At 36.0% G+C, this 17,078-nt stretch overlaps 1 protein-coding gene across 7 annotated transcripts in view; it reads left to right on the top strand.

Moving 5' to 3' along the window:
• Positions 1–14,345, top strand: part of CNOT2 (CCR4-NOT transcription complex subunit 2) — a 91,183-nt gene extending 76,838 nt beyond the window's left edge. For all 7 annotated transcript variants that reach the window (XM_037387485.1, XM_037387479.1, XM_037387481.1 and 4 more), the window contains 7 exons: positions 1,483–1,603; positions 1,717–1,873; positions 5,611–5,672; positions 5,769–5,818; positions 6,682–6,782; positions 7,352–7,496; positions 13,201–14,345. In XM_037387485.1, the coding sequence (XP_037243382.1) occupies positions 1,483–1,603; positions 1,717–1,873; positions 5,611–5,672; positions 5,769–5,818; positions 6,682–6,782; positions 7,352–7,496; positions 13,201–13,287 (723 nt within the window). In that variant the 3' untranslated portion in view covers positions 13,288–14,345. The remainder of the gene's footprint in view (positions 1–1,482; positions 1,604–1,716; positions 1,874–5,610; positions 5,673–5,768; positions 5,819–6,681; positions 6,783–7,351; positions 7,497–13,200) is intronic.
• Positions 14,346–17,078: the final 2,733 nt, after the last annotated feature.

The following is a 17,078-nucleotide window of genomic DNA, read 5'->3' as shown; positions in this document are numbered from 1 at the left end:
GAAGTGACTGTATTTGTAATATACAGTTTTCAAATTTGACCCTCTAAATTTTGCATAAGCAGCATTTCATATATAACTGTGTAAATGGAATTTCTCAGGAAGTTTTTTAGTCCCAACAGTCACTGTGACGTTGCTTTCTTAATTTGATGTGACTCCTGTGTATCTTTTTGTGTTTGGGGGAGGTCCAGGGAAGAACTTGAATAACACCTAAAAAGTTGAGTATTGATACATATTTTCAAGTTTTGCAATTCATAATTTCTTTTTCTACCAATTCCAGCTCATTTTTCGCTGTTGGTGCCTCTCATAAGTACTAGCAATTTACACATTATAACATCTTTCTCCAAAGATGTCAAATCCTTTAGAAGTTAGGTGGTACAATATCACTTCAAGGTAAAATTCTTGATGGGGAAATGAAATCACAAGGAATAAACTCTTTTAATAGACACCATTGCATTCATGGGTATATTGTAGACTAGTGCAATACATTGTGTCTTAAGTATTGTTGTAATTATGTGTTATGTAGCTTAGATCATAAGGTCATGGGATTTTTTTTTTGTTGTGTACTCTAAAAGTTTTGTAAGTTTGCTTTTTTATTACAAATGAAAGGTGAATAAAAATACGGATGGCAGAGAAGAGTTTCCTATAGTATTTGACAAAACGTTCTATCTAGTTTCTGATTGTTTTATTATGTGTAATTACAAAACGTAAGCTAATCAGTGTGGTATAAATACTGATGAGTAAGTAGTAGATGTGACTACAATCTCATGTGAAAACTGGAAAATACAACTGTTCAAAAAAGGCATGGGGGAAGCCTAGCCTCCAGATATTGTGGCCAGCTTTATCATGTGGAAAATGTTCTGATACAGTTAGCATTGGAAGCAGTAAGGAAGGAGGGAGTAAACATGATCACATTGTGTTACTGCAGATGTGTTTTAAAAATTATAAAGAGTAAGAAGTATTAGTTGTGGAAGATATCTTTTGTTAGTATATGGGCTGGAGCGCAATCGCAGTTTGCTTGCCAGGCATAGTGTTTACATCTCTTTCCTGATAGTTGCAAATGTGCCAACTGTAAGTTGCTTGCACTTGAAATTGGCTTGAGTTATTATCTGTTGCTACATCGTGGAGTGTTGTGTGGGGAAAAACACATGAAGTAATGAGTCCAGAATATCCTCTAGTCACAGGCACTTAGGATATCCATTGTGTATTCAAACTCAGGTGTGAAATATTTTCTTATCCTTCTAAACTACAAGCTGCTGTCTCGTTAATAGCTCTTACTGTATGACAGGTATACTTTAGGAAGGGGTAATTATTACATAAGGTTTGTCAAGAACTCAAGAGCTTCAGTTTGGTTCCATTGTAGTGCCTCATTTATTAGTGACTTGACATAGTGCTTTAGAGCACTTGACTGAAAGATATGATCGGTAAGGTTGTCCATTTTGGTTTGTTTCCATCTTACCAACTCTGCAAATCATTTTTTAATAGAATTTGAGTACATCAGGCAAAACATCATCCAGCACAGATGGGCCCAAGTTTCCTGGAGATAAAAGTTCAACTACGCAAAACAACAACCAGCAGAAAAAAGGGATCCAGGTGTTACCTGATGGTATGTGTAATCTCATTTTTTTTCTTCTTCAAAAGTTTTGACAGTCATTTAGATCACTTTGTTGATTCCTCTACTTCTTGAAAGGAGAAAATTAATCTGTTCTTCTTGCCCAGGTCGGGTTACCAACATTCCTCAAGGGATGGTGACGGACCAGTTTGGAATGATTGGCTTGTTAACATTCATCAGGGCAGCAGAGACAGATCCAGGAATGGTACATCTTGCATTAGGAAGTGATTTAACAACACTAGGTCTCAATCTCAACTCTCCTGAGTAAGTTTCTGGGTTTTAGTACTATCTTGAGTTTTGGATTTATTATGCTGTCATTCAAAATAGGCTCACTTAGCTCACGTGACTTGCCAAACCCACAAGATATCTTGCCACATAAAATTTGAAAATGTAATGACAGTAAAATAAAATTTTCATACAAGAGAATCGTGCTTCAAGGTGTGCTGAGATCTTGTTATGCAAGCTTCAGTGAGCCTAGTGGTTTTTCTTATTCTCCTAACTTCTTTAGGACTTTCTTCAAGGAATTGACAATGTATGGTTAATAAATTTCATGTATGTTATTTTTCAAATATAATAATATTCCTTGAGGATATCTGCACTTAACTCTCAGCAGTTTGGGGGAGGGGGAAATTCAATCTATATTAATGTAATAATGAACAGAGCATCTACAGTGTTAGCCTGCACCAAAGATTAATTTAAATGAAATTGTAGCTTTACAGTTAAATTCTAGCTATTCAGTTCACCTAAGTTTAGCCATCTAGGCTTCCTGTAGTGGCAGTGGGGATAAAAGCAGTTAGTGACTGTACTAAATAAGTGCTTAGGACAGGTGAGGTGAATCACCAGCCCAGGGTACCTCTCTTTCTCCACTAGTTACAGAAGGAACCTAGATCACTGGACAAAACAGGTATCTTCTATGTGACTGTAATTGTGAAAGAAATTTAATTTCCGGTACTCCAACTTTCCTGCTGAGAATCTCCCATCATTTTGTTTCAGCAGAGGTTTACATAGTGTTAGTTAGCCTTATTGACAGAGTAGCTTTATGTATTTTAAGGTTTCCACATAATATATTAACAAAACAAAGACTAAACAGCATACACAGGCACAGTTTCCATGCTTCACAAATTTATATGGAGCTGCATGTAATCAGGGTACATTGATGCATGTGGATATCAAGGTGAGAGGGAAAGCACAGAAAAATAGCTCCTGACTTTTCTTTTTGGAAATAATTGGCATTAATTTATGCATTTCTTTAGAGATGTTAACTTTTTAGAAATTGCCACTTCCAGAAATTCTTTCTATAGCGCTTGCATCCAAACTTCTTCAAATTGTTATGCCATCCGCACTTGTAGAAATATTTCAAAACAATTGTCCAAAGTCAAATGTCTGTAGTTATTTGCAGAATGTTACGTTAACGTAGTGTTGTATTCATGTGTAGTGCTAGTCTCAGAAGTCACTTGTCCATTAAATCGAGTAGTTTCCCCACTCCCATCCCGTTCTCATCCCCTTCTCCCACAACATAAAGAGGATGTGTAAAGAGCAGTAACGCTGGCCACAGGTTCCTGCTTTTCCTTGGTAGTCCAAGAGCTTACAGCACTGACTGGGAGACTGGCCTCCTGGATCTACGCAATACTTAATTTGCTGTTGTTAGTAGGGGCTGCTTAAACTTAATTTGAGGTTGATCAAGTACATCTGTGTCTGAATTCTTGAGTTGTTCCTAGACAGGTGGAACCTGGTTATATCATTTGGTTCTACAGCTACTTTCTCTAGGTGTTGGCATGCAGAATAGCAGTAGCGATACTACTTTTGGTGATACAATTTCATATATTATTCAGTGTTATTTGTTAGTTTTAATGAATGCCATAAAGCTTAAGCTTAACATACCTATTGGAAAGTCTACATAAACCCTCACAGGTTTACACAGTACCTCATTGCAGAGGAGTACTAAACATACTTTGCTGTGATGACTTGTAGCTGTGTTAGCAGCTACTGAATACAGCATCCAAATTACGAGTGTGTGTTTATATGAACAGTTTATATACCTGGCAGGCTGCTGCTTTTCCTTAGCAGCTATGCTATAAATAGCTGGGTTTCTAACATTTTTAGTGTTTAATTACTGTATATAGGGTATTTAGGGTCTTTGAAGGAGAGGATAGGGTTAATATTTATTCCAGACAGTTCTGTATCATAAAGTTAGTTTTACTTTATACTACAGAAAAGCTTTGCAAACAGCCTGTGCAGCCCTCAGTCTGGCCTGCCATCTTGCCTTAGGTTAAACAATACTTTGCTTGCTTTATGAATTGTTGTTTGAAAAACTAAAAGCATTTCACTTGTGGAAAACTAAAATTTTCTGCCCTGTGAGGTACTCTGGTAAAAATACCTGTGTGACTTAAACACTTAGCACAATAAATGTGCTTTTTAGAAACAGTTTTAGAATTTTGTGTATATCTCTAATGGTTTGAATTAACCCTTCTAACTCCTGGTTTTATATAGATTTTCTATGCAGGTAGGTTAAGATTTTTCAGTTGTTGAAAGAATGATTATCTATTGCCTGTACAGTCCTGTATTTCTTTGTTAAGAAATACGCTTTTAATTCCTTAGGACAACTTAAAAACCTACATAAACAAAAAGGAAAAAAATGGCCTTACTTCATTTAATTCTGTAGTGATTATGTAGCTGTTCACATTCTGAAGCTTTCTGAAATAGTCATCAAATAGACTAGGCAGTCCAGTACCTCCTTGAAAAATGTTAAATTAGAAGAGGTTTATTTGTATCTTAGAGGGAACACTGTGCACAAATTCTGCAGGTTTTATTGCATGCAATGGTGCAGTCTGGCTCTATAAAATCCTGGATTCCTTGCCCTGGGAAACCAAAACTCTAGAGCACACGACACCCCTCTTCTTGGGACGATGCCTATCCATACTTTCAGTTAAAGGAATGGTTTCACGATTTTCAACTTTTGCAGATTTTGCCACTGAGATCTTCCTTCAGGCTCTAAAGCTTAAGTTTTTGCTAACAGTAAGATTAGTTAGTCTAGAGTAAGATTGACACCACTTGATCAGTGTTGGTTTTTTTCCCATATAGCTCAACTGGGAGTTGGTTGTGTTCAGGTTATTTGATAGGTTTTCAATTATTTATTTTTTTAATAGTAAGTATGAGGTCTTTGACAAGAAGGAAGCAAGGATTTGATAAGGGTGTACCATACTCAAGTTTCATTTACGAAACTTGCCATAATGTCATGCTCTCTTGAATTATTAAAGCAGGCTGTAACTACCTGCCAAAAGTACATTTTGCTTGTCCTTTTTTTCCCTTTACCTGTTAATTAGAAAACTCATTCCTCGGTACGTCAGTCATTGTAGTAGACTTGAAAGGTCCATCATTTTCTCATTATTAAACTAATGGCTCCTTTTTTAATGTAACTTAGCAAAATCTATATGAAAGAAAAAGATTAAATAGTAATAACTTTATGTTCATGTTGGAATTCAATTTGTTTCAGTTGTCACTGAAATGTAGAAGAGTAAAATCTTTACTGGTTAGGTGTTTTGTTTTTTGTTTTGTTTTGTTTTTTTTTTTTAAAAAAAAAAAAAGATATCTGCCAGTGTAAGCTTTTCCTCCCTTTTTAAATCCTAGGCTAATAAATCAGAACCCATCAGGCTTGTGGCAGCTGTTCCTACACAAATTGAAACCCTGTATAAGGTTGGATCCCTGAAAAGGGTTGGATTCCCTGGCACTTAACTTGAAGGAATGATAGATAAAAAAGAAAATCTTGACACATGGCACTTTAAATGCAGTCTTACTCTGCATGTTAAAAAGAAAATAAATGCAACTGTTTTAGGAAAGCGGGCTGGAAATTTCCTTTTTTCCTTCCTTCTCACCCCAGCTAGTGATTTTGGTTGTGTGGTGTGGGTTTTAGGTTTGTGAGGTGGGTTATGGAGGTTTTTTTGGTTGGTTGGTTTGGGTTCTGTGTTTAATTTTGATAAATGTGTGCTTTTCTTTTTCTTTAGAAATCTTTATCCCAAATTTGCATCACCCTGGGCATCGTCACCTTGTCGACCTCAAGACATAGGTAAGAGAGAAATAACTATTTAATTCAATAGTAATATTTGCAAATTATATTCATTTACATGTCTTAATAGTTGCATCAATTCCGATTCTTTTTTAGACTTCCATGTTCCATCTGAATACTTAACTAACATTCACATTAGGGATAAGGTGAGTACGTGTGTGTGTGTATTTTTTTGTTAACTTATTACCAGTAATTTTCTAAATTTTCTTTCAGATAGATAATGTTCAAAATCAGTGCATTTTATGGATGTCCTTAATCTTTTTAGGAACAGTGGTGTGTTAACCGGCTAATTGGACACATCATGCACTCATTCCACCTTAGGAACAGAAAGGGAAGATAAAACTGAGAATAGGCATGATTAGCAAAAGAGCACATTATGATTTTAAGAGTTTGCCCTTCATGCAAAATAAAAGTTACTTATAGTCTATATACTGTACTATTCACATGCCGTATTAAATTGAGCTATTTCTTCTTGAGATAAGCTCAGAATTGTAGTTCAAGATAATTTCACATTTATCTGTTGCATTCCATATCTACATGAATAGGGTGGTTTTTTTGTTGTTGGCTATATTTTCATTCAACTATTGTTCTGTAAGAGCAATCATTTAGAAATACTGTAAGAATTTTTAGCAATGTTTCTTAATAGAGTGTGAAGTGAGCAAATACATGTAAAGTTTGTTGGCTTGGTTTTGTATTTTTTAAATTAAAAAAAAAAAGTAGATAGATGAGGATACACACTAGTACAGGGACAAAATTCTGTCTTACCAATTCATTACTTCTGTTTCTTTTTCTGTTGTATCCTCTAAGTTGGAAAGGTTAACTAAAAGTGAAGAGAAATTGATTGTTTTTATATAATTATTACTCTTGTTATATTAGAGTATCACTTGGAACACACTTAGGATGGAAGCACGTTCTGGATGTATCCTTGTGTTATTTAAGTGGGATAGTATGTCTTAACACATTTATCTATTGTGATTTTTCATCCTCATTTTCTTCAATCTTTTTTCAGCTGGCTGCAATAAAACTTGGCCGATATGGAGAAGATCTCCTGTTTTATCTCTATTACATGAATGGAGGAGATGTATTACAGCTATTAGCAGCAGTAGAGCTGTACGTTCAAACTATTTTGTCAGTCTTATATGATTTAATCTATTGCACTAATGAAGTAGTAGATGTAAAAAAAAACCAAAAAAACAAAGAAGCCCAACAAGTTAGATACTGAAAACAGAAGCTTAGTCAATCTAAAGCCGGAAACCTTTTTTCAAATACCTCCTCCAACCTTGGTTCCATTTTGTACTTTTTTTTCATTCACATAGTGGAAATCAAAAGTCTGTCTCGTGAATTTTGCTTTATTATGAAGCACTCTGATAAAGTAGCAGGTGCTAGTCGGTATTAAACATCTAACTTATCTTCAACAAAATGAAAACTGGTAATTAGTGATGAAAAAGTTTGTTGTTTGAACCTACCAGACTTCTTAAAGTTTCATATGTGATTAGTTTGATGTGTAATAATTGTATGGAAGAGGTATGAGATCACAGGTATAATAATGTCTTAGAAATTTTGGTTTGATTTTGAATGCAGTGTACAGTTTTGATTGAAACCCTTGAAATTTTAGTTTTCTAAGTGAAATTCAGATAACTAACACTAAAAATTATTTTTCCTTCTATTAAAAATGGAAGATTTAACCGGGATTGGAGATACCACAAAGAAGAACGAGTATGGATCACCAGGGCACCCGGCATGGAGCCGACAATGAAAACCAATACGTACGAGAGGGGAACATATTACTTCTTTGACTGTCTTAACTGGAGGAAAGTAGCTAAGGTATCTCTTTTCCCTTGTGTGGATTCTTTAAGCTTGTCAACCATATATTTTTAGGACAAAAGTGAAACCCAGCCTCTTCCCCCCAAATCTCAGACTTGTTAACCTCCTATTGTTTAAGTTCATTATCTTAATTTCTGATGTGTGAGGGAATAAACATTGCCTAAAACACTAGCTTTCTTGTGGAAAAGGAGGAGCTGTGTCACTCTTCCCAATTTTCTTTGGGAGGTACAAGGGTGTAGAACTTGTGTTATGAATTTTATTAAAATTGAAAGCCTTTTTTTCATGTACAGAATTGTAAAATAGAAAGCATTATTTGGCATTTTAGAAATAGTGCTTGCAAATACTATTTTGCTTTAGAATGACTAGGGACCTACCACATCTCACCTTGGAACTAAAAGTGGGGGTGGGATGGGTGGGAGGAGTAGTTTTTTGTTCTGGTTTTTTCAGGTACTTTCTCTCCTTGAGCATACAGCAGAACTTGTTGTGCTGTTGTTGTTAGAACATCAGAGTACTTTGAAATCACTTCTTTAGGGAGGCGGCATATTTTCATGATGCTTGTTTTCTGTATTCTAGGCCAAGGCATTAAAAAAATCTGAAAGATAGTCTTTTCCCTTCCCACTTCTCATAGGTCTACACAGATTCTCTTCTCTTTATTTACCTGAAAGTAATTCCCCCAACATCAAGAAGCAATTGGTAGCTAGTATGTAGAACGATAGTATTTTCTAAAGATTTGCACTTTTTTAAAGTTTTGCAGCAGTAAGTTTACGTGATTCCCCCCCCCCCTTCCTCTCTTTGTCTGCTACACACACACACACACACACACACACCCCTGCCCTCCCCACTCCTCAGTGTCCATAGAAAGAGAGAACATCTTTTATTTTAGGCTTGTGTATTTCTTAATGTAAAATTGGGAACTGGAATATTGTTTTGAAATTATTACTTAATTTTGTGCAAAATATAGCAGGCAAGGTGAGTATTGATCACAGGAAGCTAGGGTAGGATTTGGGGGAGAGTTGCTATTTTGTTACATGGAAAAGGAATCACTTGCTAGAAATAGTTCTGTGACATTTCCCTGTGTGATAAATAAATAGCAACTCAAGTGTATGTCAGGTATCATCTTGGATGGGAATGTTGTTACCTCCTGATACTAACTTCTGGAGGTGACATTTCCTTGGAGGAAGACTAACACAGACTTACCATAACAAGAATGGCAGTATTTGGTAACTCCACGTTGCTTTGAACCCAAATAAAAGTATGGCAAAGTAATCTTTTTTAACACACACAGAAGTATTAATTTATGTTTCAAGAAATTAAAATATTAGAAGGTGGGGGAAAAAGAATGAACTTGATAAATTTCAGTCTCTACCTGCTACATTATTAGTGAATGCTGGGAATATCAGTTCCTTAGAAGGCTGCAATAGCCATCACGTAACTGTTTATTAGTCCTTTTTTGAAGCAGTCAGACAAGAATTATTTCTGGTAAATTACTGTCTCTTATGTACAAATGCAACTGTTTTTCAAGGTACTTTATAAATTTGTCTTGTTCTAGTGTGTATGCTCAAATATAGGGCAGCACATATTTTAATGTGTTATGCTTTGCAGACATGGTGCGTTATGAGCTTATATATTTGTGTCTATTTTAAATTATACTGCATTAGGATAGATACGGGGAAATAGAACTGTTTACTTTGGATAATATTACTAAATCTTAAGACTAAGTTTGTAAAAACATAAAGCAGACATGGTTTAACAGATTTTTTTGATAGCATCCTAGATTGGTTTTAACAAAGCTCAGTAAAGTAGACTGAAAACATATTTTTTTTCAAGAAAAGATCAAGTAACATACTTATCTTTTTTTTTTATTAAGCTGTAGGCTCTATTTTTGTATTCCTAATAGACCAGAGAAGGAAATGCAGAAAAACTGCTGAGTTTTTTCCTGACTGCTGAGTCAATTCCTAAACTGTTAAGAAATAAAATCATATTAATTCTATGTTAATACGTGGTAGTAAATAGTGAAAAAATATGAATGACAATAAACTTCAAACTCGCCTGAAATGCAAAAGAAAATGCATGAAAATGCTGACTGCAGATATGTCTGTATATATGTTTTTTTCATTCTAGGGCATGTGGAAAGTATAGTATGGTTAAAGACACTTGGTTTTTCACTGAGGATTTGGCCATATGGTTTACTGTTGTTGAGGAGGCATGAAGGAGGAAGGGAAACAGATATGACACCAAAAATGCTTTCTACAATTGCACATTTACTGAGAATTTTAATTTAAATTGTCTGAAGTAAACTGTTTGGAATTTCTCATTTGAGAAGTAAGGAGAATTAAACCCATTTAAGGAACAAGTTTATAAAATCCTTTTACTTTGATTTTGTAGTTATGAAACGTAGAAATCTCTATGGGAGAGAAGGTTAATTTTCCAGGTGTTTATTTGCTTGTAAGACTTGCTGCCTATATGAAATTACTCCCTAGTCTTTTAAGGTCAATATTGATTTACATACTTTTCCATTGTTAGAAATCGTTAGAAAGTTAAATTTGTTCCTTTATTAGAGATGTGCCATAGCATTTTAATTTAGCCCCTAATTTAATTCTGAGTCTTTACATCCATCTTTAAGCCAGTATAAATGCTGCTTTTCTGGTCCCATTTTGAGTTTTTGAGCTAGCCATGGGATTTCTGCTGTCTCCTTTGATGGACTTACACAGTCCAGAATATTTTGTCCTCAGGACACTTCCTGTTCTGCTTTTTGTTTTGTTTTTACTCTGTTAATGTTATGGATCATCTTAAGCAATTCTTTTCTGTCTTTAGTATTCTTACCCATTATTGTTTGTACATGTGCAGGCTCATGTAACTTTACCATCAAAATAAGTTTTCAGAATGACATGAGAAGTGATTGATTTCTTTGCATAGAATGACTTATTCAGTGTTGCACATGTGCTTTAAGTTTCTGCGTACATTTAGTATTCGTTATTCTTGGTTAATAAAAGGTATTTAGTTTTTAGTAATTTTTTCCATATGGAAAATAAAACTATTTAACAGATACTTGTCAATGGATAAATGGCTTTTCACGTTTTATTTGTATCAGTTTATATTTAAAAACGTCAGTGCTACTGTTCACATCCTATACTACAGTGGCCCCTGGAATCAAAAAATAAAAACAAAAAGTATACCTGTAATACAATTATTTTTCTATATGTAATAAATAATTGCCTTTTAGTTTTCAAAAATATTTGGTCAATGAGTTCTTTTTCTGGTATTGTCAGATATAACTTTAGGTGTTCTTATACACTACTGGATATTGGACGTGAGTATTGCTGACACTGGGATGCAAAACAAAAAAGGCTGATTTAGGCCTGCTTATTTTAAAAATCGATGACAGTTTGAAGTGTAAACTCACTTCTAAAGACAATTTGGTAGGGATTCACATTTCTTCTTAATGAGGGCCTTGCGATTTGTGACACATGAAGGACTGCTCAAGCTACTGAGCATCTTTGAGGCACACACCTTGCTCACAGCTGCTACTGCCGATAGAGGCACGCAACCACCTGAAGTTTGGAAAGGCCTCCTCAGGCCACTGATGCTGTTTTACCAGTTTAAGTTGCCGTTTTCTGTAGGTAATTTCAAAGGCATTTCAAAGCTTGCAGAGGTTCAGGAGACTGACTGAAGCTGGCCATAGACGGATAGTAATCTGCAGATCCTTGCCACAATTACATGCAGAACGGAAACTTTGACAGCCATGAATGGAAGAGAAGTTTGGTATTTTTTTCTATTATAAAATTACTTCAGAATTACTGAAGATCCACCCGAACTAAACCAGCCTTTGACACCAAAATACCTGTGTGGATTAGTACACCTTGGTCTTGCTTCTGACAAGAGGAGGGAGCAGGCATCTCTTCAGTATCAGCACATGTGCATGTGTCTGCACAAAAGAGAGCATACACCACCTGGCCATGCAGTGTTAATGAGGAATGCCAAAAACAGTTGACTTGTATATACAACCTAAAAAAGCCCAAACTAACCAACACACCACTAAAATAGGGGAAAAAAAACCCACAACACAAAACCAAGCCAACCAAATAAAAAAGAAACAACCAAACAAAACACCTTGGTTGGAGTAGAGAGCAGAGAACCAGAAATGAAGCAGATGTGCAGCACTTTGGTGCAGGTGGCAGTAACCTCACATAGGCTTTGCTAGGATTTTCCAGGTTTAGGGACAGTATTCTCTAGGGAATACAGACGTACTGAATGCTTAGCGTTCTCCACAACTTCGTTTCTTTACCATGCTGAATGTTCTCGCAATGCTAGATGGACCTTCTTTTGCATTAAAGAAAAGTCTGAGGGTTGGATTTCATAGATTTTCTTTCTGGTCTTGCATTGACTTGGTTTTTAATTCGGTTTGCCTGTAAAAACTGTAGTAGTATACTGTTTAATCACTTCAGGGAGTGTTTTAAAATAATCTATTCACTACTTCTAGTTTTCATCTGTATGTGACAGTAGTAGGGTAAGTTTTCTCTGCAGATACAGATGATGTTCTGCTGGGGTTCTCCGCTGAGTTAGGCAAAAAAATTACTGTGCATGTAGCTGTTGTTGACTTTCCAAGAAATACTCTTAAAGAACAATTCTGAAACTGCCGCTTACTCTGTTTCTTGAATGAAGGTAAAATGGGGATGAGACACAAGTTAAGCTGCTGAAAGGATCTGAAAAATAAAATATTTCAGTAAGTCCTTATACATTTTTGCACAAATGAAGTAACAAGCACCAACTGTTGAAGTGCACTAAATGAGGGTTGTGTGCACAAATTAAGGTCACAGGGAAGGAAGCTGCTTTTTTCACCGGTATGATCGGTATGCATTTAGACATCAAGGGCGGGTGGCTACTAGTCAGAATAAGAATTCCTACTGGATCACGGAAGTGTTTTACAATTATGCAAACCAGACACCCTCAAATGCAAGTCAGGTGATTGTGCTGATGAGACAATAAAGCTCCTTATTTATGAACCAGTAGCTTGTGCCGCACCCAAGTACATGGGCAAAGGGTTTTTATTTGTGGTTATTTACAAAAGACAGAGAATTTCTCGTGAAAGATGCTGGCAAAGTGTAATACCGGAACGAGGAGCTTAGGATATACAGGAGGGTTGGGTGAGTCTGAAGCTTAAAACAGAGTATGAAATGTAGTGGAATATTTTGTTAAATAATGGCTTTAGTAGGTCTCAGTACTGTGTCTCTGGCATTTTAGATGGTGTTCCCCAAGGAGGAACCTAGCTAGTTTAACGTACAGTTGGGCCTGGTAGTATGCCACAAAATATCCCCCAGCTTCAGGTCATCCAAAATAGGTCTCTGTATGACTGATGTGTTGAAAGACCAAAGCTTTTATTCATAATTGAGCTCATGCTGTGATTGTGTATTTGTGTTTTGTGTGTGTATGTATATAAAATGGAGATCACGACTAGGGTTCTGAGAGTAGTGTAGCATTATTAAATGTTGCAGGTATAATGGCTTAGGATATTGATCTTTTTTCTACTTAAAATACATGAATCCAAGATGGAGAAATCATGTGTTCCTGCCTTAAGATAAGTTAGAACTTGATCCCTTCTGTGTTTGTGCTTTTCGAGTGTGGCTGGTACGAAGACCAGGGCTTGACAGGTAAATGATATGTTGTTTTATCTGTTTTTGTCTTTTTTTATTTTATTTTATTGTAGGAGTTTCATCTGGAATATGACAAATTAGAAGAAAGGCCTCATCTGCCATCAACCTTCAACTACAACCCTGCTCAGCAAGCCTTCTAAAGACTTCCCTTTTCTTTGGGGTATGGCTGTCTCAGCACAATACTCAACATAACTGCAGAACTGATGTGGCTCAGGCATCCTGGTTTTAATTCCTTGAGGATCTGGCAATTGGCTCATGCGAAGGGTCACCATTTGAGGTCCTGCCTTACTAATTATGTGCTGCCCAACAACTAAATTTGTAATTGTTTTTCTTTAGTTTGAGCAGGGTCTGAATTTTTGTTTCTGTTTTATTTTTTGCCAGCAGACAAGCTTGGGTCTGTAAAGACAAGCAAGTACACTGACAAAAGTTTACCACTTAGTTTTCCAAAATGTAAAAACAAAAAAAAAAGAAAAAAGACAAAAAATTAGACAACAAAATTTGCATTGTTCATTGTAGCACTATTGGTAATAAAAAATGTTTGTGCATTTTTATGTGAAGATCCTTCTCGTATTTCATTTGGAAAGATGAGCAAGGTTTGCTTCCTTCATTTTACTTCCCCTTCTGTTTTTGAAAGGCAGTTTTCGCCAAGCTTAATGCAAGAATATCTGACTGTTTAGAAGAAAGATATTGCCACAGTCTCTGGTTAGTTTCCAGAGTTGTGTATTACTGAGCTTCATCTTTCCAGAATGAGCAAAACACTGTCCAGTCTTTGTTACGATTTTGTAATAAATGTGTACATTTTTTTTAAATTTTTGGACATCACATGAATAAAGGTATGTATGTACGAATGTGTATATATTATATATATGACATCTATTTTGGAAAATGTTTGCCCTGCTGTACCTCATTTTTAGGAGGTGTGCATGGATGCAATATATGAAAACGGGACATTCTGGAACTGCTGGTCAGGGGACTACTTTGTCGCCCTGTGCACTAAAGGGCCAGATTTTCAGCAGCCAAGGACATCCATACCCAAGTGAATGTGATGGGACTTAAAGAAGTGAACTGAGACAATTCACTCTGGCTGTTTGAACAGCAGCGTTTCATAGGAAGAGAAAAAAAAAAAAAGATCAATCTTGTATTTTCTGACCACATAAAGGCTTCTTCTCTTTGTAATAAAGTAGAAAAGCTCTCCTCACTGCAGTGTTGACTTTGATTTGAGATTGTGAAATTATTTTTTCAACAATGAAAAATGGAAGAAAAACAAAGTTGAAGTATTAAAACTATTGAGCTGTACAGTGGTTAAGACACTTGAAGAGTCTTTTTGCTGCTGACAAGTAAATTTGAGAGTTTTTATATTCTTTTCCACAGTAATGTTTCCACAGCCAAAAAGTTCGGTTAACCTTGGTTTCAGGTCCCCTCTCTATAATAGCAAATGGCAAATAATTTTTAGAAAGGTGGGTGGGTAACATTTAAAATGATAGAAAGATGCTTCAAGAATTCATCACAGAAGGAACATTGGGTTTAGAACTGATCGTAGCTTAGTTCTAGGTTGGTATTTTCCCACTTAAAACAGAAATACATTTCATTTGATGATCACTGCTACTTGAACTTCCAGATGCAAACAAACACGAACATGCACTGGTTCTGAAAATTGTAACTGTTCTCTAAAGCAGAGGAAGAAAAACAAACTGTTGGGATAGTTTCCTTTTTCTTGATGTGTCTGCCACTTCTCATTGAGTTGCCTCTGGTGATGCAAACAGTTTCAAAATAGCTTAAATTACCAAGACAAGAAAAGACAACAAAAGGCATCAGTGAATTGTGGGGGTATGGGTTTAGGTTTTCACCTGGTTTTCTATGTAGTGCAAGAGCAGCTTGTTGGCATGTATAGAATTATTCTTGGAAATTGGACCATTAATGGCGTTGCTGTGGCTCTGTATCAGGTGTATAGCAATTTTAAATTCTGCACTTTTTTATATCTATTTTAAGACGATAGACATAAAACTACAAGCCTATGGAATATAATTATTCTTTTTATTAAAGCGCGAACTGCTTACCAGCTTGAAAGTGGATGGTTATAATCCAGATGATGGCTAACACAGCTGAAAAAAATGGTAGCTTTTTTCTTAGAGCAGATACAAACATACATTTAACTATTCAAACATTAAATTTATAAACTTTAAAAAGGGTAATTTTCCAAAAGCATCTTGCTTACTACACAATGTTACATTTTTTTACTGTCAGAGGTCTGCTGTGATCTTTGCATATTTTTTTTAAGGATAACTGAAGTATCTTCAAATCAAATATGATTATTTCTTATTATATGGGCTTGGAGGTTTTTTTAATGTCATTTTTCATCTGCGTAGCCAATCTCATGGAAATGAACAACAGATATGGTAAAGGGAGCAAGATAAGTTACATTAAAAATGGTATCTTACGATGCTAAGTACCTATCAAGCTGAAACTGGGAACCTAAGTTCTCTAAAAAGTTACTTTGATGATACAGTTGTATTCAACTGCGTGATACTTCAAAAAAGCAAGGTGCATGATTTTAGCAAACTTCTCATCTGTGAGCGAGGAACCTGGTGCTTTGTTCCTTCCAAGAAGAATGGTCTGGCTTTTGTTTGTCAATTAAACAAGCATATGTAGAGACTTGAAAATCTGTGACTTAATTTCATATTGCACTTTGGGTTGAAGCAAGAGAAACAGGTTTAAACAGAAAGCAAGGTGTAAAAGTGTAAATTCTTCTTAGTTTATATCACATTAATTAAAAAAACAACTGAAAAGAAACCCATACTGCCTTTTTTTCTGAAAGGAAGAAAACCTCAGTCCTCATTTACACACAGGGCAGATTGGCAACTGAATTGACCTGGATTTTTAACACTGACAATTAAGGCCCGAGGCTGATTTGATATGTTTTTACATTCCACTAACACTATGAATAAGGGGAGAGAATAGAATGCTATTTTAAGAATACATTTATTTGAGATGGATTTTTTCCCTGTAATTGTAGCATTGTACAACAATGTGCAAGGTAAGTTCTGAGTAGTACACCTGGTATTCCCGGAAACAAGTAGTATTCCTATTTCTGGCCTGTTTAACACTCTCATATACATCGCTCCTTATTGCATAGCGTTTATAAATCTCTACTGAGTAACTCTTTCTTTCTCTGGAAATCTGCTACCCTGAATTTTCGGGGTTAAAATCAGTTTTGCTCACTTGATTATCCCTAGTGTTGCAGAAAACACGTGCAGTTGTTCTTTTAACAGTTGCTACTGAAACCACCCTCCTTGTGGGAAAAGTCATGGAGGAAGGAGGTAAGGATCCTCCACCTGGGTGTTTGAAAACAAAAAAGCACCCGGGGCTCAAATCTCTGCCTTGCTACCTGGTGCCACAAATACTTAAGCATGTGAGAACCTTCATGGGCTTGATTAATCTAATTACATAAGTAATCCAGGGAAGCCTGCAGATCCTCACATGGGTAAAAAACTATTTTGCACGTGACTGTGACCTCCGTTGAAGCGTTGGCTGCGTGTGTGTCAGGATTCCTGACTGACCACACTGCGCTTTCAGAGACGTGGCATCTATACGGTACAAAGATGTATGGTCATATCACTTTGCTGTGTGAGCTGCCTGAAGTCTTCTATATCCCTTAGCCGGTATTATTTGTACTTTTCTGTTTCCATTTTGCAGTTTCCATGGGGGAAAAAAATAATATCAAGAATGCACCCAAAATAAGAACTTGTGTACTGTATTCAGATAGGAAGTTGCTTGCAGAGTGCTGAGGGGCTCTTTCTGTTGGCGTGACCTAAGCAGCACTGGAAGGCATAGTGGTCTGTGGGGCAGTCAGCTCAATCCTGCGTGGCTCATATGTGGCCGTGGCTATTGAAGGAAGGGTGAGCAGTTTCTAAATAACGTTGTTTTAAAGATA

The sequence above is a fragment of the Falco rusticolus genome, chromosome 5 (assembly GCF_015220075.1).
Source record: "Falco rusticolus isolate bFalRus1 chromosome 5, bFalRus1.pri, whole genome shotgun sequence".
Classification (NCBI taxonomy): domain Eukaryota; kingdom Metazoa; phylum Chordata; class Aves; order Falconiformes; family Falconidae; genus Falco; species Falco rusticolus.
The sequence above is the reverse complement of the archived record's forward strand: the minus strand, read 5'-3'. Positions and strand labels throughout refer to the sequence as shown.